General features: G+C 42.1%; 2 protein-coding genes across 5 annotated transcripts in view; one reads left to right on the plus strand and one right to left on the minus strand.

Moving 5' to 3' along the window:
- Positions 1-2794, plus strand: part of MARCHF3 (membrane associated ring-CH-type finger 3) — a 180933-nt gene extending 178139 nt beyond the window's left edge. For all 4 annotated transcript variants that reach the window (XM_078386218.1, XM_072992399.2, XM_020790680.3 and 1 more), the window contains one exon: positions 1104-2794. The gene's annotated coding sequence lies outside the window, so the exon portion shown is untranslated. The remainder of the gene's footprint in view (positions 1-1103) is intronic.
- On the minus strand, positions 2144-27257 carry LMNB1 (lamin B1). Its single transcript, XM_020790659.3, has 11 exons — positions 26270-27257; positions 14987-15143; positions 13590-13715; positions 13198-13368; positions 11142-11267; positions 9628-9848; positions 8228-8453; positions 7761-7865; positions 7096-7215; positions 6889-7005; positions 2144-3045 (listed from the first exon to the last, which is right to left on the minus strand). The coding sequence occupies exons 1-11, from the start codon at positions 26632-26634 to the stop codon at positions 3004-3006; spliced, it is 1776 nt and encodes a 591-aa protein (XP_020646318.3). The 5' UTR covers positions 26635-27257; the 3' UTR covers positions 2144-3003.
- Between the last annotated feature and the right edge of the window lie 271 nt (positions 27258-27528).

Consider the following 27528-nt stretch of genomic DNA (forward strand, 5'->3'; position numbering starts at 1 on the left):
GAGAGATGTTTAGTCTTGGCAGGGCGCTTGTCGCGGGGCGATCTCGACCTCGAGGGAGATGTCGAGGTCGACGGAGCCGGAAACTCCAGCCCACGAATCGGTGGGCTGTGAGGAGCCGAAGTCAAACCAGCGGTAACTCCAACCAGCTGACTAGGCGTGGGAGACACGATGCCCGAAGGCATCACCGGCTCGACTTGTCGAGGAGGCAGAGATGGAGCTGTCTCCGACAAGTATGCACCTTCCCTCGACGAGTCCTCCAGTATAGGAGATGGGATGGACTCGGAGACCGACGGAAGTTGGGCAGTGCCCTCCTTATGTTTAGCAGAGGATTTAGTCTTGCCCTGCTTCACCCCTTTAGTAGGCGCAGAATCAGATTTCGTAGTACCGGGAAGTTTCTTGGATGCGGGTGCTTTAGAATGTTTTCCCGTCTTAGAAGGACCCTGCTGGGGTGAAACGTCCGCGTCCTGTCGCGGGGTAGCCGCGGGAGAGACCATCTCCGATTCTGAGGGTGCGGTGGCCGAAAGAGTCGACTCCCAAAGATGATAATTGAGTCGCTTCTGCCTAGCTTTCAAAGCCGCTTTAGTGAAATCCCTGCAGTGTTTGCAGGACGTAGTGAGATGTCTGGCCCCAAGACAGAAAAGGCACTTATCATGAGGGTCCTGGTGGGGTATCTTGCGCGAGCAGAGCACACACCGCCTAAATGGCCCTGACGGCATAAGCCGCAGCGTAGGGAGCCGTTGAGGAAGGGAAAAAAGGCGGGAACAATAACGGACGGTAGCAAGGGGGAAAAAACGAAGTGCAGAGTCCAAAATCCAGTCCGCGTCAGGGGGCAGGAGAAAGACACAGTCCAAAACCTAATCCAAGTCCAAAAAAGCCGAAGAAAATCTATCCAAAACAGTAAATAGAACGGAGCTCGTAAGAGAGGTTCCGAATCACCAGGCGGAGAAATGGAACTGAGGCTGGAGTGGGTTGGAGCATGCGCAATGGGGGCAGCGTTACGTCTGTTACTTTCTCTTTCAGAGCTCGAGAATATTCCGAGGAGACCGACGCAGGAGCCGGATTAACCCGTTTGTGTGCATTCACAGAAGACCACGATGAAGAAGCAGAGCCTGACATAGGCACTTTATGTTCTGTATATCAAAGTAGTCATCAGTTGGTTTTGTCTACAAGATACGAAGTAGGCATGCTTCCTTGCCAGAGGATATGCAGATTTCAAACCTGGGAAGAAGGCATGTAAGAATGATCAAAGTAGATTAAAAGTAATTACATGATGGTCAGCCCAGATGACATTTACTTGTTTAAAAGGAAACTTAAAATTTGAGTCTTTTGAAGCTTAGCATAGCTTTGCTAAAGGTGTGATTTGTTTCTGGTGTATTACTCATAAGGAGACCTATATGCCTTATAAAAACCTGTGCCCAGGAAACAGTGTGTGTCACCTCAGTGTTACTCCATCACTTTACTTAGGTATGATATATAGAGTAAGGTTCATTATTTTCTCTGGTGTTTCTGTTTTGCGCTAGTAAGTTCTCTTATTTTTGAACTGTCCTTCTCCCCCCCGCCTTCTTTTTCCCTTAAAAATGAATAAATTCTAGAAATCTTTTCAAGCTGGTGTCTGGAAGGTGACTGAGAAGGGAAATGTAGTACTAATTTTCCAGTCCTTGTCTCAGTTAAGCTACTGAAAACACTATTATTTCTCAGGGAGCTGGTGGCAGCCTGTCATAATTTTAAGCTTTGAATCCCTGAAGCATGCATTGTTTCACAGGCTGAAGGTGTGTTGGGGTGAAAGATCTCAGCCAGAGTTCATGGCCTTCACTGTTTCTACTCTCTCTGGGTACTCCCACTCAGAGCAGAAGAGAGGTAATGTGGCAGAGTAGTTATAGTGAAGAGTCTGGTTTGGGATACTGACAGGCATCATTCATTAAAAAAGAAAAAAGAAAAAAAAGAAGACAGATGGCCCCATATAGATAAAATATGATGATCTACCAACACATGTGTATACTTTGAGATACCTAAAGTACTAACTAATGAAGTAGAAATAGTCTGTTCCTGAAAGCCTGTTCAAGTATGAGCAAAAGGTTTAAAGATGTACGGTAACTCTCAATTAACACTTCCCCAAATGGCGGCAGAGGGAAGAAAAACTACCTATGAATAATAGTTTATTGCAGGTCATCACTGGAAGCAGAATTGTAGGAGTAAAAGTACAAACCTTTATAAAACCACACGGACAATTGAAGCACACTTAAAAAGAATTAAATCAAGAGAAAAGATAGTTCAGTTATCAAAATACAGATAACTTTCACCAACAGGATCAATACAATGAACAGATACAGAGTTTTATTTTTCAAAATTACAAGGCTTCTTCTTAAGATAGCTTTTATTTCTTAACTTGACATGAAAAAAATAGGCAAGTTACACTAGAATTTAAAAACACGCCTAATACATTAACATAAGCCTGCCTCCTGATTAGGTATCTAAGTGAAGTAAAACTAGCAAAGGAATTTTGTCAAATTCTTCATTGTCCTACTCATGATGCAACTGATAGACAATGTTCTTTACAAATGCTCCAAGTAAAACCTATGTAACTTGATTGATAAAATACAAAAGTTTTCAGTACAAAATTTTTTGCTGAATATATCTTTCCTTCCCCTTCCAAAAAGCACCTAAGGATGTAAAAGGGCAAAGAGCAGATGGCTAGTCTAATAACCAAACCCCCACACGGTAGTTATTATTTCTGACTGAAGGTATTAAAAAGGGACCAGCATAAAAATGAGGGCTGTTCCAAAAAAAAGAAAAAGGACAATATTCAGTGCCAAATTTCACATTTCAAAAAGCTATATAATATGATTTCACTTACAAAAACCTCCATCTCTGTGACAAAGGAAATTAAGGCCAGACACAGCTTTAAAATTCACAAAAGGAAATACAAAAATATGTTGTGCTTCCAAGAAGGTTCTTCTCTTCAGGAAGGGATTAACTTAACTGAGGAATATATGTGGCTGGAGTTTACATAATTGCACAGCTCCTGTTGGCTGCTCGTGGGTCTCCCTGTTTTAAATAAAACAAAGACAGTTTTTAATTAAAGCTATACAGAAATATTTTAAGCATCTTTCATGACCTGCAATACCTTACACACTATTCAGTATAAACAACAGTAGGTCACTCCTTACCAAGACAGAACATGGGGAGGCGTGGCTGGACTACAACAAACGTCCCCAGTAACAATTTTAGTGATAGTATGATGATGTGAATACATTCATACAAACCTCCGAATTTTTACTTGCTATTGGGCAGTAATGTTTTAATCATTAGCACAGTTTGAGGCTTGCTCAACAGTTATTCCCCAACAGGTTCACCTCAATTGTAAATCCAAATTATACTGGCTGAAATCCTGTTGCCTAGTGTAGCAAGTCATAACTAGAGTTAGCCCACTGAATTAGTAGGGATTTGGTGAATCAACTCCTTCATAAATTCCATTGATTCAATAGCCCTACTCTAGTTGCAACTTACTACACTAAGCAACAGGATTTCAGCCCTTGTGTATGAACTAACAGCAAAACAGAAGAAAGTGGGTATAAAATAATTAATTACTAGGAGCAAATTCTAAATTTTTGGCTTGATTAGCACAACAGTCTGCTCACAGAATTAAAATCGCTGCTTTTGATCAATTCAAATGAAATGTTTAGTATAAAGATGCAAGAGAGTTCTTGTTAGTAACAAAATACTGAATATCATAGCAGTAAATTATATTCTGGATCACGTGTAAGCTATATAATTTATGTTGTCTGATGCTAAACAAATGTTAGTAACCTCAAGCTGGGGTCAGTTAAATGTTATCAATACAATTTTGTTAAGAAATGTCACGAGAGTAATATTGCTAAGTGTCTGTTCTTCTGCATTTGAGGGTCTCCTGTTACTAAGACTCTTTAGCATCTAAATATGGACTCTCACAATGCCTGCCATTTTTTTGTAGATAAATATTTAGCAGCAATTAAAACTGCTGTATTTATAAAACATTTAAATTATCAGGATCATACCTACAGTCATATGTTTACCTCATGGATCTCATACAAAAATGCTCTAATCCAAATGGAATTTTAAAAAGCATGTAATTATGGAAGACAAAGCTTCATTTCTTGTTTGTAATCATGTATGCAAAACTGAACAAGGTGGGCTATTTACCCCATTGCATGAAGAACTGAATGAGGCTTCCTGACTCATCTCAAACCCTTACTTCTTTCAAGTAGTATTACAACCTTCCAAGTGTTTCCTGATAGTCAGCATTTAAAATATTAGCTTCCCACAACACATGTAAATTGAAAAAATACCACTGAGAGATTTTCATAACCTCATCTGTTTGTGAGAAGCTGAATATAGTTTCGTTAATTTAGAAACCTTGAATAACCCATGGATATATATTACTGCATGAATTTACTGAAGGTAGAACACCACAGTTTTTCTGGCTGCAGAACCAGAGGCTGGGAGTTCTGATTCCCCACAGTGCCTCCCAAGGGAAGAGCCAGTCTGTGTAGCCGTGGGCAAGCTGTGGAGTCCTAAGGCACCCTCAGAAGGGAATGGTAAGCCACTTCTGAGTTTTCGCTACCTAGAAAACCCTATAAAAGGTTCCCGTAAGTCAGAATCGACTTGACGGCACACAATTGTTACTACTAGAACACAAACTCTGACGGCACACAATTGTTACTACAAACAATTTTAAAAGCCACTAGAAGCAATTTACTCTCTTTTTTGGTCATAATATTTCTAGATCTTCGGATGAATATACGGTTTCAGACTTTGTAATACTTTCAGAGATCCATAAATTTTGGCTCTGGAAATCTCTGTACAACTAATGCCTCCCTTGCAAGAGGTATCTTCTTTCCGAGCTCATGTCCCACAACTGAAAACATAGGGTTTTCCCTAGCTTTATCTCTGGAGCTGCAGCAGGAATCAGAGGCTTCCTTTGGCTCTCTGTCTGTTATAGATACAGTGGTGCCTCGACTTACGACCGTCTTGACTTGTGACCAATTCAAGTTACAACCAGCTCTGGTTGCAAAATTTTGCTTTGACTTGTGACCGGGGCGGCCAGAAAAAAAGGCGAGGAAATCTGAACTGCTAACTGTTGGTCAGCGAAGAGGCTGCTTCTCTGTAGCTCCTTTGCCTCAGCGGTTAGAGAGTGTGCGTCCTCTGGCTCGCTCCCTCTCTCACACATAAACATGTGTGACACCTTTCATGTTGGCAGTGCCTATTTCGGGGAGGGAGGGGGCATACAGGTTCAGGGCTCCGCAAGGACCCTTGGAGGAGAAGGGCATTGAGAACCTTCCAGCGGGTACCAGCGTGCTGCATGGCCGCTTACCTCCGGGGAAGGAGGGGGGAGCTGCCTTTCTCTCAGATTTCCTGATGCTGTAGCGGCAGCTACCACCAGTTTTTGGCTGCCTGGAGGTTTTGCTGCGGAAGAGTTTTCGCCCTTCCCCGCACCCTTTCGCTCGGGCCACTCGGTTCCTTTCCTTTTCCTCCTGGACAGCATCCAAGGATGCTGGGAAGAAAAGGGTCCTTGTTGTGTAGAAGGTGAATATGCTTTGGGATGTGTGCGCGTGCATGCTGTTTGTTTGAGGGAAGGAAAGGCACGGAGGGGGTGCCTCTTGTCCTCTGCCTTGCTCCCTTTGTCACACAGAAATGTGTGTGACGCCCTTCATGTTGGCAGTGCCTATTTCGCTTAGTTAATCAGGCTTGCTGGGAGGTTTTGTGAGGAAGGAGTTAAAACAGCCCCTCTCCCTTTCTGCTGTCGCTTCTGTGGCAGCCTCTTATGGCGGGGTGAGGAAAATTACGCAGGGGTGGCCTTCATGTTTTTTGTTAAATGAGGCGTGGTTGGAAGAAAGAGAGCTGAGGAAGGGACTTCTTGAAAGTGCCTCAGCTGTGCCAACCTTGCGGCGCTGGGCGTCCAGTTCTCCTCAGGGCTGTTGCTTCCCCGTGGCTGGTTGAGCTGTTGAAAACCTCACGGGTCTCTCTCCCTCTCCTTGCGTGTGCATGTGTGGCGAGCTGTGCGCACGCTTCCCACGCATGTGGTTTCGGGATTGTTCTAACCCCCAAATCTAGCGGCATCAACCAGAGAAAAAAATGACTGGAAGGGTGTGGGGGGGGGGCCCTTTGGACTGCCTAGTACTGCTTTTTGTTTTTTCTAAATTTTTTAACTGCCTGTTCTGGGTGACTACTGTACAACAGGGGTCATCAACCCCCGGTCCGCAGCCTGGTGTTGGTCCGTGGGCTTCCAGAACTGGGCCACAGATACGGATCACCGCCCCCCCCGCATGTACGGCGGGGCATGTCATGCTCACACCCCCTGCGAGTGCAACACCCCCACACACGGAGCTCACTCCCCCCAGCTGGTCCGCAGCCCCAAAAAGGTTGGGGACTGCTGTTGTGCACGGTTTTGCAGTGTGGGTTTGAGGGGGGGTTATGTTTCTGTGCTGTGACGGGTTTTATATTGCGTTTTTTAGTCCCTGCTAGGATGGTTTTTTTTCCGGGCTGCAATGGATTAATCATGTTTCAATGTATTCCTATGGGAAATGGTGCTTTGAGTTACAACCGAGTTATGACCATATTCTAGAACGGATTAAGATCGCAACTCAAAGCACCACTGCAGAAGCACCATAAATTCCAGGCTTCTGCTTAATACTGGGATGGGAAAAACAATAAACCTTGTCATCTTTGCATCAGAAGGTGTCTCTGCAATCATTTCAGGGAGCAAAAGCGCATAAAAACAGCAGTTAGTAAGTGCACTGAACTCATACTTCTATTCTGAGACATAATTTTTGATCTACTCGACAACTGCATGGAATATCTTTCTACAAAATACAATATTCAGAACATGTGTAATTTCTATTTCAAAGATACCTGCTGGTGAAATAGATCTTCCTCTTCTACAGCTTCAACTGCTTCTTCCTCTGCTTCTTCCCCATCTTCAGCTTCAAGTAAAGTCGTTTTGAAGACTGTGCTTCTCTGAGCAACTTCCTGTAATAAATGAATGAATTAATGAATATTGATTACAGAATTAAAGTAATTATGTTGTTTAACAGAGACTATTTTTAAAAAACTCATTACCTCTCCCTGAGAGTTTTTCAGTACAACTTTCACATCTTTGCCAGTACCCCAGGAGTTCTGGTTCTTCCAGATGAGGTCAGAAGGAGGACTAGCCACTACTCCAGCATTAGCAGCCCATATCTGGGAAGGAAACATATATCACTAGGAGTAAAAAAAAAAATACTTTCCAGAAAAGAGCTACAGAATATTTATAACAATGGCTAGAGGCAAAGGACAAAATGGGAATGTAAGCAGACACACAGGAAATATGTTCAGTTTTAATTAAATACCGTAAAGCCTGGCAGAGGGAGAAACAGCCCCAACGAAGCGTTTGTCATGGGGGAGGACGAGACATTAGGCTTCCCATTCTAATCTTCCCATGTCACCATATTCCCCATTAGAGATAGGCACAAACTGCTGGTTCAGAGTGTTTCTTTTATCAGCTGCATAGCTGACCAGCGTCACAACCCCTCTGGTGGTTGTGGGAGAAATGCGGCATATAAATAAAACTAATAAACAAAATTAATAAAACTACTCAATAAACTGCTGAGAGCTTGTAACAGAAAATGAAACATATCCAGTCAAGCCTGTGGTAGTAACTAATTGTGGGAATCTTCAGCCTCCAAGTACATGTCTAACACATTACTGAGTTATTTTGTATGTTGCATAAAGTAGATTTCACTTACTGTAACAGTCTGGCCTGCCTTTAGAACATATCTTGAGGTATATTTGTAAGTGGTAGAAGTATCTCCTATTTTTCTGATCATCTCCCATCCTCCCATTGGTTGGTCCTAAACAAAAGCAGGAAAAAAATCTACTTTTAACACCCAGTATCTTTGAACATTAAGCAATTCAAAATATGGGGAAGTACAATATGTTAGATGTCTTTTTGCTCTTCCTTTTTAACAATATGTAATCCTTATAGCTTTAGCTGTCATTTATCTTGCTGCTAAGTTATCTAAGAGATTCATGATGTTGATTTATTTACCCTAAACTGTTCTATTTTCAATGAACAAGTAGCTAGAGCTTCAGGAAAACTTGTTACTGTGTCTTTTTTTTATCACTAGAGGAATATTCTAGTATTCACCTCTAACTATAGATTAATTTACCACTGCTTCAATTTGAAAGAAAAGTATAACTGGTTATCACATACCTGATCAGAAGTGTTCTTCAAGCGGATAAACTTCCCATCTACATCAATTTCCTCAATGCAGATATTTCCAGTAGCTGAAGCTGAATGGGAGATACTAACACTACTACTGGCCTCCGACTCTTCAACATCAACCCTCTTCCTTTTCCCCCTGGTTGTACGCACACTTCGGCTCGATGATGCCCGAGAGACTGTTACACGAGATGATGGGCTGGGGGTAAGTTTCAGCCTGAAGAAGAGGAAGTCCATGAACATACATACCCCACTTTTTAAAATGTGTTTCCATCTCTCCCCTCTTAATTTCTTAGCAGCATATCCCAAGACAAAGTTTTTGAACAGAGCTGACTATTTTAAATAGTATGTTAAGATTTGTACATTATTAATTGCATGCAAGGTTGGATTTCAAGCACATGTCACAAAGAAGTGAAAAAAGAGGTTTCATGTCTGAAGTGGCCCTTGAATTATGAGTTAAGTAGTTATTTGGGGGCATCAGTTTTTTGGTGCAAGATTCAGAATGTGGACAATCCTACCCGAAGTTACAGCAGAGTAGCAGCTCTTCAGGCACATTCTAAGCTCTGCCAGTTTATACTGAGCTTGGCAAAAAGTATGTGTCACTTTCAAATCCCACCCCCAACAAGAACAGAAGGAACAAATTACACCAGTTCCAAGATGACACAACTGACAGGTTTCTCACAGGTCATGTTAGGGAAAAACAAAACAAAAAAAGATACAAATTTTGTGGCACCTTAAAAACTAACTGCTATGTTTTAATGTGAATTTCTGTGGACAAGTTCATGGTAACAAAGGAGATTCACAATCACCAGATCCAAAGCTGATTTATTTCTGCATCCAGCACATGGGAGTGAGCAACATACCCTTTAATTTTCAGCCTTGCTCTGCCTGTCTCGCGCACACCTCCACCCACAAGGTTCCATCACGACCAGAACCAAACACTACTGCTGCACGGAGAAGAGAGCTGTGCTGAGGGAGGTGGAGTTGTGCACACGCCTAGCTTAGAGGGAACCTTGGAGTGGGGTCACACTAACTGTTGCTGCCAGGAAACTCACCAATGGTAGCTTTCTAACGTCATGGACAGAGCAGGAGCTTCTAAAAGGAACTTTATTCCCTCCACTCATGGAGCTCCAGTTTGTCACCAAAATATCATGAGCTCCCCCACCAAGGAACAGTAAAAAGCACAGGACAAAAATTGTCAAGAGTTGGCAATGTGTATCTTTATATATCTGTCATAAAGTTGCCAAAAGGTTTTGATCTCCATATATAATAAAGCTCACTTCCTGTTCCTTCAGTGTAGGTTCTGTCAATTTGAAATGAGTTGGCTAGATAACGGTAACTTTGTTACTGACAGATTAATTTCCAGCCTCTCTCAAACAGACAGTTCTTACCTTGCTTCTTCACCCTCTAATAGCTTCCTGTATGCATTGATTTCCATATCTAGAGCCAATTTTACATCTAGCAGTTGTTCATAATCATTTAATTGTTGCTGCATCTGATCTCTTATCTCAGCCATCTCTTTCTCTTTGTCAGAGAGTGTCCTGCGAAAGTTATCCCTTTCTTTAGCCAGGATATCCTCCAGTTCTTGCATCCTCTCAAGCCATCCTCTAGACTAGATATGGGGAGAAAAAAAATCACACAGCAATCTTAAGTTCTGAAAACCATTATTCAAAGACTGTATCATAAGACAAAACCCAGTAAAAATTTACATTTTGTTCATTTTTAAACTACAAACTGCATGTTTCATAATGACTCTTTCTTCATATTTAAAGAGACAAAGCGTCTTATGATGGATATAAGCCATTTGATACACACAAGGAGAACACAGGCATACATTTCCTATCTTGTGCAATAATAAATCAAGCAAGTCACTGAAGAATTACAAAATGAGCTCATTAATAGAAGAGAGATTTAACCCATGCTACACAAAACAGGAAGTATTAATTTACTAACAGGCTTTACTAAGAGGGAAGGACAGGGCTAAACACTGGAGAAAACATTCAGATTTAACTATTATAATCAGTACTATTGTGTGCCCTCTAAGCAAAGTGGAAACTCTGAGACAAGTAGTTCAATTTTTGCTACCAGTATAATTATGAGGATTAATTAATTTTTCAGAAAATAACATCCAATGCATAAAAAGTATGATTTGTTTTAGTTATGGTGAAATCTTTGAAACCCCACCTGGGAAATTGGAAATTCTGTCAGTTTACCCCTTTGCCTTCTGAAACATCAGATATACTGTCTACATGCTTTCAAACATACATTTACAAATACAGAGGCTAAAACTATTATTCATTTTAAAATAGAAAATGAATGTTGAGTGCACCTTTATAAACAGAATCTTTAGGAATTTTAACATGCACATAGAAACAAATGCTAATAATACTGGATCCCTGAAATCTCCTTGCCTAGTGGGGACCAGATGTCCCATTATCAGTTACAATTCTGTAAATCCAGGCCACACACCAGCAACGCCATTATATAATAACAGAAGATGAAAACAGCTGGGATTGACATAAGGAGTATACAGGATGGAACTGGCCTGATCCATGCTAAACACAGGAATAAAAAATTAAACTACAGTACTCTACAAATGTAGCCTGCAAAGTTGTCTCTACAAATGAAATCAAATATTCTAATTCCGATTAAATTCTTGTGTGCATACATATATACATAGACAAAAACGTTAGTCCATGAGAGGGAGGTTTCTCTGTGTTGGACTAGACCAAGTGTATATGAAAGTACAGTACAAAGTATCTGGACCTACCCCATCTCCAAAGTGTAAATGAGTATTAACCAAACACATAAGGCCAGGCTGTGTATGCATTCGTGTAATGTATAAAGTATCTGAGGAATAATCATCTTTCAGTAAAATGAGAAAATCAGCATCTGAATTCCTTACCTCTTTCTGCAAAGCAGCCAGTTGGGAAGATAGGCTGTCAATGCGCATGCGACTTTCCATGAGTTCTTCTCTTACTGTGTTGGCTGCAGAGCTAGACATTTCAGAGGAGAGTCTTGCATTCTCAAGCTGCGCAAAAGAAAGCAGAATACACTCACATTTGGTCAATCAACATATACGGAATCAGCAAGAACATCAAGACATGAAGTTTATGCAACACAGGAAACCAATCAAGCAGGCTTTTCTGACACACTAACAGCAAAGAACATGTGTAATACTTCCCTAGGACACAACCTTCCAGCCACAGAACACTTACAATTCTTTCATTTCCAGTCAACCCAACTACCTTGTTTGGAAGCAACACCAAGCAAGAATTCTTTAGACTTCTGCCTGGTCAAGTATGACAATGCTGCCTGCTCACTCCTGCTACAAAATAGGATCTGCTAACAATCCATGGATATTCTGTACATCACGTTTATTGTGACATATGACTGGCTTATCTCTCCCATGACAACTAGGGTGCTGGGTTTGCATATTATGACACACAATGCATTAGTCCACTGTTTGTTGAGCTTTTCCCACTTGCCAAGACACTAGTTTATGCCTGCCTGCAAGCATATCCAACATAGGAAACTTCATTAAGCAAAAGAACTAAGATAGACATCACATTCAAATAACTAGAAATGCCACTAAATGAACTTTCAGCATTTATCTGAAACTGACTGAACTGCAGTTACTGATGAACTAAATTAAAGCGGGACTTTTAAGGAAACTCAATGGAACTTCAAAAAATGTACTATACTATTTTACCTGTCTTTTAAGGCAAACATTTAATCAAGTCAAAATTCACTGGGAAGTACAGATACTGGCAGTGATGGCAAATCTTTCTGATCACAAGTCCCCAAACGTGGGGGGAGTGGACGGCAGTGGAAGGGGGAATCCCAGTCACAGAGGTGCCTCCAGACCCATCTCAGGATCCGCCTCCAATCATGCCCAACCCCTGCCAGCATCAGCTGCTCCAGATCCTGACCCACTGCCTCTTGGGGTGCTACCACCATGGCTGTAGCTGCCTCGTCAGGTTTGGCTGCCAGGGGTAGCGATCTAGTGATTTATGGCTTGTGTGCCACAGAGAGGGCTCTCCATGCCAACTGTGACATGCATGCCATGTCTAGGAGGTTACAAATTTTAAGACTAGATATACTCAGAGAGAAACTTATGGAGAAAATTGCTTTAACTACCTAATGCCTCTTTTCCCAAACTGGTATCCTTCAGATATGCTGCATCACTTTACCCATCATCATCTATCAACATAGGAATACTGGCAGGGGATCATGGGAATTGGCAGCCCAGCATACCTAAAGGTTCTAGGGTAGACAAACTAAATTACTGCAAGTTCAGAAGCCTGGTACTGTATTTATTCCTCAGCTGAGGACTACGGCTCTTCATAAAAGTAACATATATTCAAATGCAAGTAGAATGTGACTAGCAGTTTTAGCCCAATTCCAGAAAGCAGGAGACAGACAATAAGGAAACATGGTGACCAGAATTCCTGGTCAGATTTGAAATAGTAGTGGTAACCATTTTGGCTGCACTGACTAGACGGCATTTAAAATTGTGTTTGCCTTAACAAAGAAGAACAATCAAGTCATTAATTACTACCAAGAGCAACACAGAAAAGCCAAAGGCACAAGCTGACTATAGGAAAAAGCCCAGCCCTTCAAATCATCCTCTTGTCTATAGAATCTCCATGTTGACATTTGCCAAAGCTTCCCAAGATGTAAAATGCACTTCCCTTTTATTAGAATTTATACTCCATCTTGCTTCTTTATCCAAATAAAACAATTCTATGTTGGGGTTTACCAACTAGGGCTAAACAATTAGTTATTTAAATGCTCATATTTAAACACTGGTTTTTCAACCCCTTGACTACCTATCCCAGATTCCAGGTCGGCTAAAATCTAAAGTTTGCATTCAGACACACTATCCACTTGAAATGCACAGCACAGTTTTTCAACATCATTTTAAAAATCTGATGACATTCAAGAGCAAATATCAGTACTTTGGCATGGTAAGTTTCTTCAAGCTCCTCCTTGTACAGCTTCACTTGTACATCATGCAGCTCTCTCATTTCGTGAAGTGCTTGGGCAAGTTTATGTTCATACTCTATTTGCCTCCCAGAGTCCACTTCAACAAGTCGCGTCTCATGTTTCCTCCTTGTCTCATTGATTTCCTAAGAATAAATGAATAAAGTTGCACTTTGGTTAGAAATATCACAAAGCAATGTGTTTTTAAAAAGACATCTTGCCAAACTGCTGCATTAATCAAAGACCACAAGATTACTTTTTGCACTGCAAGACATACAGGAATCAACTAAATGAGCTTTGTAATGTACAGCTCACGTTTCTGCCGAACATGCTCCAGAAAAATATATTATACCTCTAATTACATTACCTCTTCATATATATTTTTTCGGAACTCCAAGTCTTCAATCAAACTTTGACAGCGGTTTTCAAGATCCACCTTTAGTAAAGTTTCGTCCACCAGTTGCTTCTTGGCAGCTGCTAAAGCAGCTTCAAGCTGAAATGAAGTATCAGAAGCAAATTAGAAAACAACACCTACAATAAAGGACCATCTGACAAAGTATTCATACAGCCCACAAATCCTGGAAGTTATGAATTAAAGTAACTAAAGCTCTTAGAGATATTAATCTTTCTTTAATTAGTGTGTGTGTGTTTAAATAGCCAATGTCACCTTGAATGGCCAATCTTGTCAAGGTGGCTTGTGAGTGACCACCATGAAAGAGATTTTGCTTAATATGCGTACCAGCAACACTATGCTTCAAAATGATTTACAATGCAATCTACCTACAATGTTCTAGTTCTGCCCCGAGATCATTTTCTTGTCTGTCCTGAAGCTGTTTCCTACCATTATGATCCGATCCCAACTTTGGACAGTTCAGCATCTTAGTATGTAAAAACTTTCCTTCAATAGTGGAAATACTGAGAGTAGAATTTGCAGATAAGGTTTAAACTGTACTGACTTCCTAATCATTGAAGCCTATTATTTCTACTTCCTATTCAATTTCTGCCCAACAGAAAACAATACACCAGTCATGAAACCAAATCAAAAGATAATGGATGACTGCTGCTTCCTCTTTCCCTGGTGTTTCCCCCCTCAGCAATAGAAATTTGTAGCGGAAGGCTGAGAAGGCTGCCAAGATTTATCTCTATCAGAATGAGCCACAGTTAGCCTTGTGCTCTACCACTCCCTTCAACCCCCCTTGGTGAAACTGGTAAAGCAGAAGAAGTTCATAAGCATTTACGTCTGTTTTAGACTAGTCAGGTTTTGTGCCCAAGCTGCAGAAAAATTAAGTTAATTCTTAGTGGAAATCAGTCTGGTTCATAAACATGCTTAAAATTAACCAACATGCAAAACTAAGCTATGATTATTTGGAAAATGCAGAAGAAACAAGATCATCCAATCTCTTCTTTTCAACCATGCCAGAGAAAGAAAGAGAACTGCATGTATCTCAAACTAAGACATTTGACAATAAGCCATCACCATTACATTTGATCCATGTTATTACAAGGTACATAATCCAAGATACATACTTGTCTGGCCTTACTTAAGACAATGTAAATAACAGCAGCATTTACTATCCAACAATCTATGGACAAATTATCTGGTATCAATTACTGCAGCTAAACCTAACATAAAACTGATGGTGGGGTGTTTTTTTTTAAATGCATGAATACAAAAGTAATGCACTAAACCAAAATCAGTCAATCTGCTACAAAATAAGACCAAAGAAGACTGTTTAGTTAAAAACAGAAAAGAAAAATTCTCACCTGACCAATCTGATCTTTCAAATCTTCCAGCTCTCCCTCGAGACTCTTCTTATCACCAAGTGCTGTGGCAAGTGCTGCCTCTTTAGCATTCAGAGCTGCTTCAAACTCTCGAAGTTTAGCCACTGTGCCATTCAAATCAGATTCTTTTTTTGCATAGCTAAAATAAAGAGAAGTTATGTTCAATAAAGTGCCTCAAATACACTTGAAAATGAGAAGAAAATATTTTCCTCACCTTGTGGATCCAAGCTTAGAATGCTTATAGGTACATATGTAGATTCTACAGTCAGAGGAGACTTGAATATTTATTAAAAAGCTGCAAATTATGCTTTCAAGATCAGTTTACTTTCTGCTTACCAGTCTTTACATTTCAGCAAGGCAGATTTTCTGCACTACTATTTCTATGCTAATCCGCAAACAAAACCTTACGAATAAAATCTTGTTTTATATATATTGAAGACAGAACTAAGTTTGTAAACGTTATGATGGCTGAGTTTAACAGAATGGTTCAACCACACTGTTGTGTTACTAGTTTTGCAATGAAAATTGTTTCATCTCAAAAAGAAGTTATAATTAACATCACAGTGATGCTATGATTAAAAGCAGTCTCCATTTAATAGACAAAAATCAAAGGGCTTGAAGGGCTTTTGGCAAGCATAGGACTCGAAATTCAAAAGAGTCAGCAACTCAACTGCTTTTTTGGCCATAAACTAGTTACTACAAAGTTGGAGTTAGAAAAATGATAGGTTGGTGGGAAAAATTGAAGGGTGAAAATTTTCACATGATTTTCCCCTGCTTACATGTTTTTCCATTGGGGAATAATTGTGGAACACTAACAAAAATGAAGAAATCATTTCTCTTTTGGAATAACTGAAATGTTTAAACTTTTAATAAAAATCTGCAATATTGTAACAAAATTCTGCAATATTATTAAGGTAATACAATAAATATTACCTTAAGAAACTTAAGTAGATTTTTTCACAGAGGAAATTCTCACCTTTGTTATTAGGCCATATCAGAGGGTTTGAAACTTTAGCAATTACTTTCCAAAGCTGCTGTTTATTTGTTAAATTGTTACTAAGCAACTAGGCTTAGAATGCCACCATTTTTTGCACAATACACCAGTAGTTCTAATGATACTGTCCAAAATGCCATACCTCACAACCTGTGTATCTGTGTTCTCTCTAATGACAGTCTCTGCTGCATAAGCAAAACGGAAATCCCACCCAACAATAGGGGAGCTGCTATATTATTTCCCAATTTCCATAGCAGCAAGTCAGGATACAACTATCCCACTACTAGAATGGAAGGTATTTGCACAATTGGGAGTTCCCACATAACATTTATCATAGCACAAACCTTCATATCCTTCTCAGAGTCAACACCCCCACTGGCTGATGAAAGGGAGACTGAATAAACGTCTTTGTTGAAACTGTTAACTTTTTGGATATAAATATTCACTGACTTTGAAATCTAAGAACACAAGCTCACATCCCTGCTATGAAGAAAAAAGTCTTGGAATTGCAGGTATTATTCTCTAGGAATATGGCGCAAAGTCTATCCTCCTCAATACGCTACAAAGGAATCCTTCCAAGGCTGATTCCCATGTATCCTCAAGAAATAGACTTTTCATTGGGGGGGGGGGTAGATTGAAATGGAATGTATCATGAGTGGATAAAGACAATAAGGTAAAGGTAAAGGTTCCCCTTGACAATTTTTGTCCAGTCGTGTCCGACTCTAGGGGGCGGCGCTCATCCCGCTCTTCAAGCCATAGAGCCAGCGTTTTGTCCGAAGACAATCTTTCCGTGGTCACATGGCCAGTGTGATTTAGACACGGAACGCTGTTTACCTTCCCACCGAGATGGTACCTATTTATCTACTCGCATTTGCATGCTTTCGAACCGCTAGGTTGGCGGGAGCTGGGACAAGCAACGGGCGCTCACTCCATCGCGTGGATTCGATCTTACGACTGCTTGGTCTTCTGACCTTGCAGCACAGGCTTCTGCGGTTTAGCCCACAGCGCCACCACGTCCCCTTGGATAAAGACAATACAACAATGAAATTCGTATTAGGCCTTCATCTTGAATAATAAGGCCAAAGATCACAACATTGTGTACAAGCTTTTGAGTTTTCACTCCACCAGTCTAGATGGTAAATAAATAGGGGGGGGGGGGGGACACCAAACAAAAAAATGAACAAAAACAAGAGAAAGGGCTGCTGTTAAAGCCACAGGGGCTGCATTTGGGCTAGTCTTCAAATAAAATGTAAGAGGGTTTAAAATTATTTTAAATCTGACTGTACCCGATCACTGTGATAGTTCCACATTGCCCACCAAACATATTGCCCAATATGGCTACCTTTAATGCATGCAAGAAGTCCATGAGAAAAAGGCCAGATTACTTTCTATTTAAAACATATGACTGATTTTGCTTCAGTAGAAAGCAAAATTAACTGTTATTTGTATTTAACACAGCTATGTTAAAAAAATATAATAATTTGAATAAGTGCTGTAGATTTAGCCATGTCCATTGCAGTGTTTAACTGCGATTCTCACCTACATGGTAAATCAGCATTTGGCAACAGTCTGCAGAAATGGAAAGGAGCTCAAGCAAAGTTTATACTTGGGCATGACAACTGGGACTTTGATCCAACTGAAAATTTAAAATGATGATTTAAAATAGGACCACCCCTAACATTAGGCTGACTGAAGCTGTCATTTCAAATGCTGGGGTTCTGGCATCAGCAAATTCAGACATCCATTTTGTGGTTCCCTGAACTCTATAGGGAGATGCAGGGAAGGCAGAAAGCAAAGACACTGGGGGCTGGATGTTCAGATCAGCACCAATTAATACTGTGCAGATTCAAATCACATACAAGTTACAAAGGTCAGTGAGTGCAGTTGAGCTAATCAATATAAACCAATCCAAGCATCTGGAAACTGAAGTTGGGATGCTTACGTACTGGCCTTATTCCCCTCAAGATGTTAACAAATTCTGAAACAAGATAGTCTTCCATCCATTCCCGTGTTGATATGGCTGACCAATCATCTCAGCACATCATGCAAGATTTTACAGATTAGAAATAATTCAAGCCATTCTATGAAGAATCAAAGTAATGTAAATAACAAATGAAACAATAATAGCTACACTTAGTTACAGTATGAGTTCAGTTCAAGAGCTAAAGGCAAAATGCAAAGACTGAAAATAAGTATTACACAAGGCAAGCCATGGGGATGAGGGAGGTATGCATCTGCTGACAAGACCTCAGCAACACTGAACAAATATTCATTTAGGTCATATTAAGAGAACTTTCTAGAGGAGGGATTTGAGACACCTGTTTCAACTTCACTTATTCTGAACAGCTGGGCTGTGCACCAGCTGAACCACAAGTTAATGTCTGTTGAAATGGTGTGCTTGAGGGAGACAGTAACATTCCTGGAACAGGGTGATTTTAAAAACACAAGATTGTTTCCCTCTTAAGTTAGTAACTTTACTATGGAAGTTAAAACCCTGACGAATAACAGATGCAAATTTTCAATTTTGCAACTGTACTTTGTGTTAAGGAGTTCCTTGCTGAAATGTTTGGTATAGTAATTCTGTGAGATATTCTAGACCGCGTGCCACAGCTGGCACGCAGAGCCCTCTCTGCAGGCACACAAGCCACAAGTCGCCGGATTGTATCCTGTATTTGGCCTAGTGGGAGGGCTCCCATGAATTGTACTACAGGCAGTTCTTTTTCCTCTAGTCCTAGCTGTCATTCAATCAACTGTTATAAATGGTAAATCCTTGCTTGTCTAAATCCCACTGATTCATTAGGCTTACCGTCAGTTGGAACCAGTGACTGGATTTGGGCTAGCTTCAAAATATCTGATTTGGGCATCTGCTACTACACACCACATATTATACTATGGAATTTCACAGCACCCATTTCATTTCTGTTTTAACTCTATCTAGATTAGTTAGTTAGTCCATGGTCACAATAATAAAGGAATGAGGAACGAAGCAACGGTGGTGCATAAGTAACACATTTGCCTTTTCCACAATACTGGCTGTGCTGAAAGGGCAGACATAGTGGCAACAGTATATGGGCCTTCTTCATACTTCCAAGTTCAAGAATTGGTTGATGACTCTCATGTACTGAAATTCTCCAACCAGAGAATAAAGACATCACTATTCTCCTGAGCTTGGATTTAATAGACACAGCAAGTGTAAAGGGAAAGAAAGCATATAAGTGAGCAATTTTATTAGCTGATTTATGAATAGCTAAAATGTGTTTCCCACTTCTCCACACATCACCAGGATCTATGGTTGATTTATAGAGAATCTTGCAAGGAAATCTGCATTCGTATTTGAATCAATGAAGTAGCCAAGCAGTACTTTGCAACTATTATGCAACTATTATGCAATGTTGCCAAGATATTGTAAAATATTAAGAACCTTTAGTGTATCACTTATTTCCTCTAATCCAATGATGGAAACAGAACAACTCTATCACATTTTAAAGATTAAGAATGAATCACATTGTATAGCTCTATTTGGGTTGCATACCTCAATCCACCTCTTCCTTCACATACGAAGCTAAAATGATATGACTACTAGAATCCTCTTTCCAAACTCTGCTTACCACATGTACAGAAGGAGCATACAGACATGCATTCTGAAATTAAAAATGTACTTGCATAAAGTTTGCATAATTTGCTACAACCAAATGATGAAGTGCCAGGGTACATCCTGGTTAACCAATTGGATAAGTGACTGCAATATGCCATGGCATTTTGTCCATTTGCTGCAATTAGCCACTGTAACAAACACCATCTTCTATGAACATGAATAAGATTCTGGACACTTGAGTGTTTGAATCAGGTTTAAGCAGGATGCCACAAATTTAAGATAGCGTATTTTTTGCTCCATAAGACGCACTTTTTCTCCCCCAAAATGTGGGGGAGAATATCCATGCGTCTTATGGACCGAAAGCAGCAATTTCGTCACTGCTGGCCCCGTGGGGGGGGGGAACGTCGCAAGGGTCCGGGTGAGCCTTCCAGGACCCTTGCAAGGCTCCCCCACCCCCCACGGGGCCAGCGCCGGCGAAATCGCCAGCTTCCAGGTGGGGGGAACATCGCAAGGGTCCTGGAAGCTCCCTCAGACACTTGCGACGCTCCTCCCACCCCCGCACGGGACCAGCGCCGGTGAAATCGCCAGGTTCTGGGAGTGTTTGGAAGCTTGGGGAGCCTCCAAACATTCCGAGAACCTGGCAATTTTACCCCCCTGGCCCCGTGGGGGAGTGGGGGGAGCATGGCAAGGGTCTGAGGGAGCCTCCCAGGACCCTTGCCACGCCCCCCCACCCCCGCTCGGGGGCCAGCACCAGAGAAATCGCCAGGTTCTGAGAGTGTTTGGAAGCTTGGGAAGCCTCCAAACACTCCCAGAAGCTGGCGATTTTAGCCCCCCTGGCCCCGTGGGGGGGGTGGGGGAAGGTGGCAAGGGTCCAAGGGAGCCTCCCAGGACCCTTGCCAGGCTGCCCCCACCTCCCCACGGGCCCAGCCCTGGCGAAATCGCCAGGTTCTGGGAGTGTTTGGAGGCTTGGGGAGCCTCCAAACACTCCCAGAAGCTGGCGATTTTACCCCCCTGGCCCCGTGGGGGGGTGGGGGGAACGTGGAAAGGGTCCAAGGGAGCCTCCCAGGATCCTTGCCACGCCCCCCCCACGGGGGCCAGCACCAGCGAAATCGCCAGGTTCTGAAAGTGTTTGGAAGCTTGGGAAGCCTCTGAAGAGTCCCAGAAGGTGGCGATTTTGCCCCCTCTGACCCCCGAGGGGGGCAGGGTGAGTCTCTAAAGCATCCTGGAACACACCCTAGGACCCTTTGGAGGCTCACCCTGGCCCCCCCCCCCCGCTGGGCCAGAGGGGGGGAAATCACCAGCTTCTGGGACTCTTCTGAAGCTTCCCAAGCCTCAAGTCCCAGAAGCTGGCGATTTTGCCCCCTCTGACCCGGGGGGGGCAGGGTGAGCCTTCAAAGGGTCCTAGGGTGTGTTCCATAAGATGGACCTCTCCATAAGGCTCACCAAATTTTAGGAGAAGAAAAATTATTTTTTCCTGTTTTCTTCTCCTAAAAAATTGGTGCGTCTTGTGGAAAGGTGCACCTCATGGAAAGAAAAATACGGTAATTAGAAACTATGACGTAAGCAAAACTATGCAAGTACCAATCTAATTTTCACATCCACTCTCCTTTCAAAGACATTTAGGTCATGGTTGAATGTGAAGAAGGAAAATTTGAGGAAAAAGATTAAGGATGGCCTCTCTCAATTTTATTTTTCTAAAGACACAACTTCTGTTCTGGACTTAATTTATTAATGACTCAATCTGACTTTTATAAATCACACATTAACCTTTCTAGTGTTTTTACAACAGTATTTACAATCCAGCTCAATTACGAAAAGTTTTCTTCCCACACATATTAGCGTATCAGAAAAAGATGCTATGAAAAATAACAGGTCTTCACAGACACAGCAAGATCCTTCACAGATATAAAAAGCCAGGATTCTCATTACTACAGCTTCTCCTTCAACTGCTCTACCCTATTTCCCTGACAGGGTGGATCTGGTTTAAATCAAATTGGTTTCAATCATGATTTAATTTTTAAAAAGTGATTTTTTTAAGATTATGATTTAAATCAAATTGATTTTTTAAAAACATGAATTTTTATCTATCCTCCAATAAATTGTAAATATTCACCTCATTCTATTAAATCAGAAACTACTCTACTAAAAACTTAAGCATGTAGACTTATCATGTTAATTTCTCAACACAGCTTGCTTTATCACATTTTAGACAACTTGAGATGCCAACATTCTTTATCCTGCCAAGGATAGGGAGATACACATACCTGGTTCTACAAGACTGCCTCCTCTGCAAAGCAAACCCCATGAGATACTGTAGCCAGACAGGTTATTCTTCATCCCAAACACAGATGTTTATATTACTAACATACCTCGCCCCACAAAACCAAGGGATATTATTTAAAGTTATTACTAATGTTTGGAAAGAGATTTTCCCACGGCCGAATGTCTGCTGACCAGAAACCACAGCATTAGAGATCTTATCGAGAAAGCACAATTAATAAAAGAGACTTTTTAATATGGCAGGAATTAAATTTTGAAGCCTGATTTACAAAAATCCAGCTAATGGATCAAAAATGTGAGCTCATTCAAAGAATATATGTACATAGTAAAAAACAGAAATACAAATAGAATATGAAAATGTACAGAGTTTTCTTATCACAAAGCAGCCTAAAGCTATTTTTTCTGATATGTGGGGCCCTTTTCCAAGCTTTGTTCAACAGCATAATTTTGGCCATGAGAGACACTACTGCTTCCTGTCATGCCAATCACAGTGACTGACACAACATTCTATATCCACCTCTATTACTCCAAAAAAGGGGGAAGATTATGCTGCTGTTTCTATATCTACAGCTATGGAGAGGATGCTGAGGCTGAACTTCTAATTCACACACATTGTTAACACTTTTTATAGTCCTGCCTATTTTACACAATTTTACTACTCTTTGGGAAGTTGGGTTAGGACTTCAATAATTAATCAAACACACATTAAAGCCCAGAATGGACACAGCTGTTCACAGCTTTCAAAGTTCATCAGCTTAGGTTATGCTGTGTGAAAATGGTTACCTTACATTGATCTAACAAGGAACTCTGGAAATGAAGATGAAGAGATGTTGGGAAAAGTTCAGAGCCAGCCTAGCAGTAGCACTGCCTTTTTTCATTAGCTTTACTTCTTCAAAACCCAATGTGTATGGAAATGAAATAATAAGGTTTGCAGCATTAGTGTGAAGTTGTGGAGTGCGTAACAGAACAGAAGACAATGACCAAAGATAGAGGTAGTTTCTGCCACCATTTCCCCCCACATTGTTGAAGTTTTCCTTTAGCTTTCTTTCCAAAATTTCAGCATGGTATACAGGTGGATGCCTTTGCTCTGCTGATAATGATCCTGATCTTCATTACATTAGTCTGATCCACTGGCCAACATTTCACAGAATGGCTAGAATCATAAATTCTATACAACTTGCTGTAGCTCACTATAGTTAATGGGGTATGCCCCAGTTGTACGCCTGGTTATCCATCTGATTTCATAACACAACTCCATGCTGGCACACTGTCCATTAGCCATAGCAACCCAGGTACAATACATATGAATACCAACAGTATTCCGTCCAATAAGTGATAAATATAATAGCAGAATGTTTGTGAAGTTATGAAGGTGCTTCTTTTTTAAAAGGCACTTTTTCTCATGGTGAGGCAGAGTTCTCTTACAGAGCAATGAATGGGATGTTATATAGGAAAGATTGACAACCACTGTTATAAAAAAAACAAATCTTTGGATGTAATTAACAAGAAACAGTTGCAAACTGTGGAAAAGCAGTTTGATAGCATCAATGTAGTCATTTGTCCATCCCTGCAGTTGTTCTCAACTTTGGGTAACCCAGATGTTCTCCACTGCAACTCCCAGAAATCCTAGCTAGCACAAGTTGACAGAGAAGATTTCTGGGAAGTGCAGTCCATCTGTGTTATCCAAGTTTGGGAACCACTGCTTTAGAGGCACAGGAACTCTACTAATGCTACTAATTCAAACATCCAGCAATTTCATTGACATAAGGCTAACCAGCAAAACCACATTTAATATCTGAAAGTATGAAAAACACACTGGACTGTGGTAACATGGTGCTGGATTACATAATGAATAACCCACTGATGTCCTGGGAGGGACATAAGTAGCCTCAATGTATGATTCTGAAAACTGTACCCACCTTTGTAATATTCACACATGTGAACAAACTGATGTGTCTTCAGTTCTCACACGTTTGGTGCCAACAAGCTAATAGTGACTGATCCAACTATAACCAAATTGACTAATCCAGCTGTCACATGAATAATTCTTTATTTCTCCTAAAATAAGACCTATCCTGAAAATAAGCAAGCCCTAGTATGATTTTTCATGATGTAATATAAGCCCTACCCGAAAAATAAACCCCAGTCAAGTGAAACCCCACCCTCCACGATTGTGCAGCAACCAGAAGATGACACAACTGTATTTGAATAAATGTAGATTGTTGTACATGGGGGAAAAACAACCCTTGAAAATAAGCACTAGTGCATTTATGGAGCAAAAATTAATATAAGACCCTGTCTTATTTTCGGGGAAACAGGGTATTTAAAATTGATGTATTTAAAAGTTAAGCTGTAACAGTGTATTTCAAACTTTATAGGAGGTTATTGCTGTTATGTAATGAAAACCGCCCCGAGTAGACATGGTCTAGAGGGGCGGGGTATAAATGTAATAAATAAATAAATAAATAAATAAATAAATAAAACATTTTTCTAAAATCAAACACCTAAGTATCATTCTATTTTAAATTTAAAGGGGATTAACATATCACATTACTAATAGTAATAATGGTAACGGCAGCAAGGTTAATTTTGCAAAAATCTGGAAAAATGATAGCTAACTCAATTTAGAGGAATGGTATATAGAATTATAAGGTAAAGGTAAAGGTTCCCCTTGACATTTAGTCCAGTTGTGTCTGACTCTAGGGCTCATCCCCGTCTCCAAGCCGTACAGCCAGCATTTGTCCGTACTGTAGACAGTTTCCATGGTCACGTGGCCAGACACGGAACACCGTTACCTTCCCACCGAGGTGGTACCTATTTATGTACTCGCATTTACATGCTTTCGAACTGTTAGGTTGGCAGGAGCTGGGAGAAGCGACGGGAGCTTGTTTTGTCATGTGGATTCGCTCTTACGATGGCTGGTCTTCTGACCTTGCAGCACAGAGGCTTCTGCAGTTTAACCCGCAGCGCCACCACGTCCCATAGAGAATTATGGGATATGGCAATTAATGATAAACTGAGATGAGATATGAAAATGAGAAGAGGCCTATAAAAATAATGACTTTAATAAAATATGGAACGTATTCTTGGAATATGTATTTCGGAGAGGGAAGGGGTATACACGCAGGGAAGAAACAATGAAGTTTTGGAGAGAAAATGGATTGCATGAAATTTAAATAATTATTAATGCTAGCCCTGAGGGTGATGGGGACACTGATGTAATATGAAATTGTATTGTATAGTGGTGGTAGGTTTATGTTGTGTAGGTTATTAATTTTTTTAAAAAAAACATATCACATTACTGCTTCTAAACATGCATAATGTAGATACTGTATCTGTGTTTTCAGTTCTGCGACCACCATGTCTGGATAACCAGTCATAATCAGATAGATGAATAAAGAATCAGATTGGAGATGAATAAAGCCCATTCAATCAACAGTAATACGCCCACACTGTACAGTACATTACTTCTCTGCCGGAAACCCGTCACAGAAAGAATGCACGGGGCTGCCAGAGGAAGGAGCAGGGAGTTTTCATTCATTCAAACACAAACACCCTGGCTATAGCACATGGTGGCAGCTGGAGAAGCAGTTACAACAGCAAAAAGAAAACCGAATGGGAGAGAAGGGGAGGGACAATAACATACTGTACTATCAAAGCACACACGATTCTCACTTAACAATGCAAAAGGAAGAAAAAGTACGGGACCTGCTTTGTTGTATCTAGCTAAAATCATGATAGTTCCTCAGTTAAAGTACCCATCTTGGTATTTTTATATCTAAACACGAGGGGAAAAGTCTGAAATTATGAAAGTCGGGACAGAGACGTACGGGAAGCCAAAAGAGAGGATGGTAAACCAGTCCTAAACTTTTCTGCCCCAAAAAACTAGGAGTCAACTTCCCACCACGGGTATTTGCAAAAGACAGAAGCATCACTTCCTGAGTTTGAAAACGGGGGAAAAACGAAATCAAAGTAGTCTTTGAAGAGGAAACGGTCACCACCGTGGCACTTCGATCCATTTTTAAATACCGTTTTTTTCAGCACCCCAATTTAACGAGGCCGCCACAACTGCCGGCAAGGGGTACCTCTGAGGGTGGGGGGGAGTGTAACCCATTTCAGGCCTGAGGCAGAGATGAGAGGGGGGGCGAGCCTGTCCGCAAGTTATTCCAGGGCGGCGCCGAAGTTCAAAACCCAACCACTCACTCACACGACCGGTCAACGCGCCTTCAGCCCAACAGACCCGCCTTCTCGCATTGAGGGGCACCGTTGACAGAAAGGGTCGCACCCGGGGCGGCCTCGATTCCCCCCCCTTTCTTTTAACGTACTTTTCCCCCCTTTCCGAGAGCGAGACGGAAGGGCAGGCCAAGGGGGAAGGGGAGGGCAAGAGGCCACTTACTTTCCCAGGAGCTGGTCGTGTTCGGCGCGGATTTTGCCCAGCTCGATCTGCAGCTTGGCCCTCTCGCGGGCCGTGTCGTCCAAAGCCCGCCGGGCATCGGCCAGCTCGGTCTCGTAGAGCGCCTTGAGGCCCGTGAGCTCCCGGCCGCGCACCTCCTCTCGCTCGGTGACCTGGAGGTGGAGGGCGCTGTTCTCGATCTCCAGGCTCCGCACCTTGTCGATGTAGACGGCCAGGCGGTCGTTCAGCTCCCGCAGCTCTTCCTTCTCTTGCAGGCGGGTGATGCGCGTCGGGCTGAGTGGAGTGCTCGCCGCGCTGCTCCGGGTCCGCTGCCCGACCGGCGTCGAGGCCGCCACCGCCGCCGCCATGGCGCGAAGGAGGCGCGGGAAAGCCCGGGGAAAGGAGCGGAGGGGCCGCGGGAAAAGAGGGGCGCCGTGCGAGGGGCCGGGGAAGGGCAAGAAGAGCAAAGACTAAGCAACCCCCTCGGAATTTTTTTTTTAAAAATAATAATCCCTCGCCTCAGTCGCAGCAGCTCCAGAAAATAAGCAGGGGAGGAAAAGGAAGTTTAAAAGCCGGAAAGAAAGCCAAGCCGAGGCGAATGAATGAATGAATGAAGGCAGAACTCCACCCGCCGAGAAAGCGAGCCGCGGGCGGGAAAAAAAAATAAAACAGAAGAGGGAGGAGCGAAAGCAAACGACGAGGCTTTTGCAGGTGCCGGACAGAAAGAACAGGGGGTGTCGGGGAAGTCGCCGCGGTACAAGGCAGGGAGGAAAACAGGCAGAAAAACAGCGAGGGAGCACGCAGGGACAGGCGTTGCAGTCGGCGGTGAGGAAGGGCACGAAGCCGCCCGCTTTCAGCGCCCACGCCGCCCCGGCCGGCCGCTCCTCCCCGGCCCCCAGGAAACACAAAACGGGCGGGCTTCGCGCGGAATCAATATGGCCGTCGCGCGCTCAGCTCGGGTTCCTCCGTCCGCTCCTCGCCCCTGCCCAGGCTCACGTGACCCCGGCTTGGCCAATGAGGAGGCCAAGCGTGCCGCGCTCGGCTGGTTATGGAGGTTTAGAGACTTAAATTCAAAACCCGCGGCCTGCAACTGTCAGCGACGCGGTGGCGCGCTCGCTCCCCTCGGCCCGGGCTCCCCCACCCCCTTGGGGCCCCCCACTGCTCGTGCGCGCGCAAGGCTCGTGTCTGGGCTGTTGTTGTTGTTGTTTTCCTGTTGCTTCGTTCTCGCTTCTCTGGGCTAGGGTTTTTTTTCCCCTTTTTCT

Source organism: Pogona vitticeps, chromosome 2 (genome assembly GCF_051106095.1).
Source record: "Pogona vitticeps strain Pit_001003342236 chromosome 2, PviZW2.1, whole genome shotgun sequence".
NCBI lineage: Eukaryota > Metazoa > Chordata > Lepidosauria > Squamata > Agamidae > Pogona > Pogona vitticeps.

Coding starts and splice junctions, on each gene's coding strand:
- LMNB1 (XM_020790659.3), bottom strand. CDS start 26,634: ATGGCGGCGGCGGTGGCGGCCTCGACGCCGGTCGGGCAGCGGACCCGG. Junction 8,454..9,627: donor TTAGAGGGTGAAGAAGCAAG/GTAAGAACTGTC, acceptor CCTCTTCTTCAG/GCTGAAACTTACCCCCAGCC. Junction 7,216..7,760: donor AGGCAGGCCAGACTGTTACA/GTAAGTGAAATC, acceptor TTTCCTTCCCAG/ATATGGGCTGCTAATGCTGG.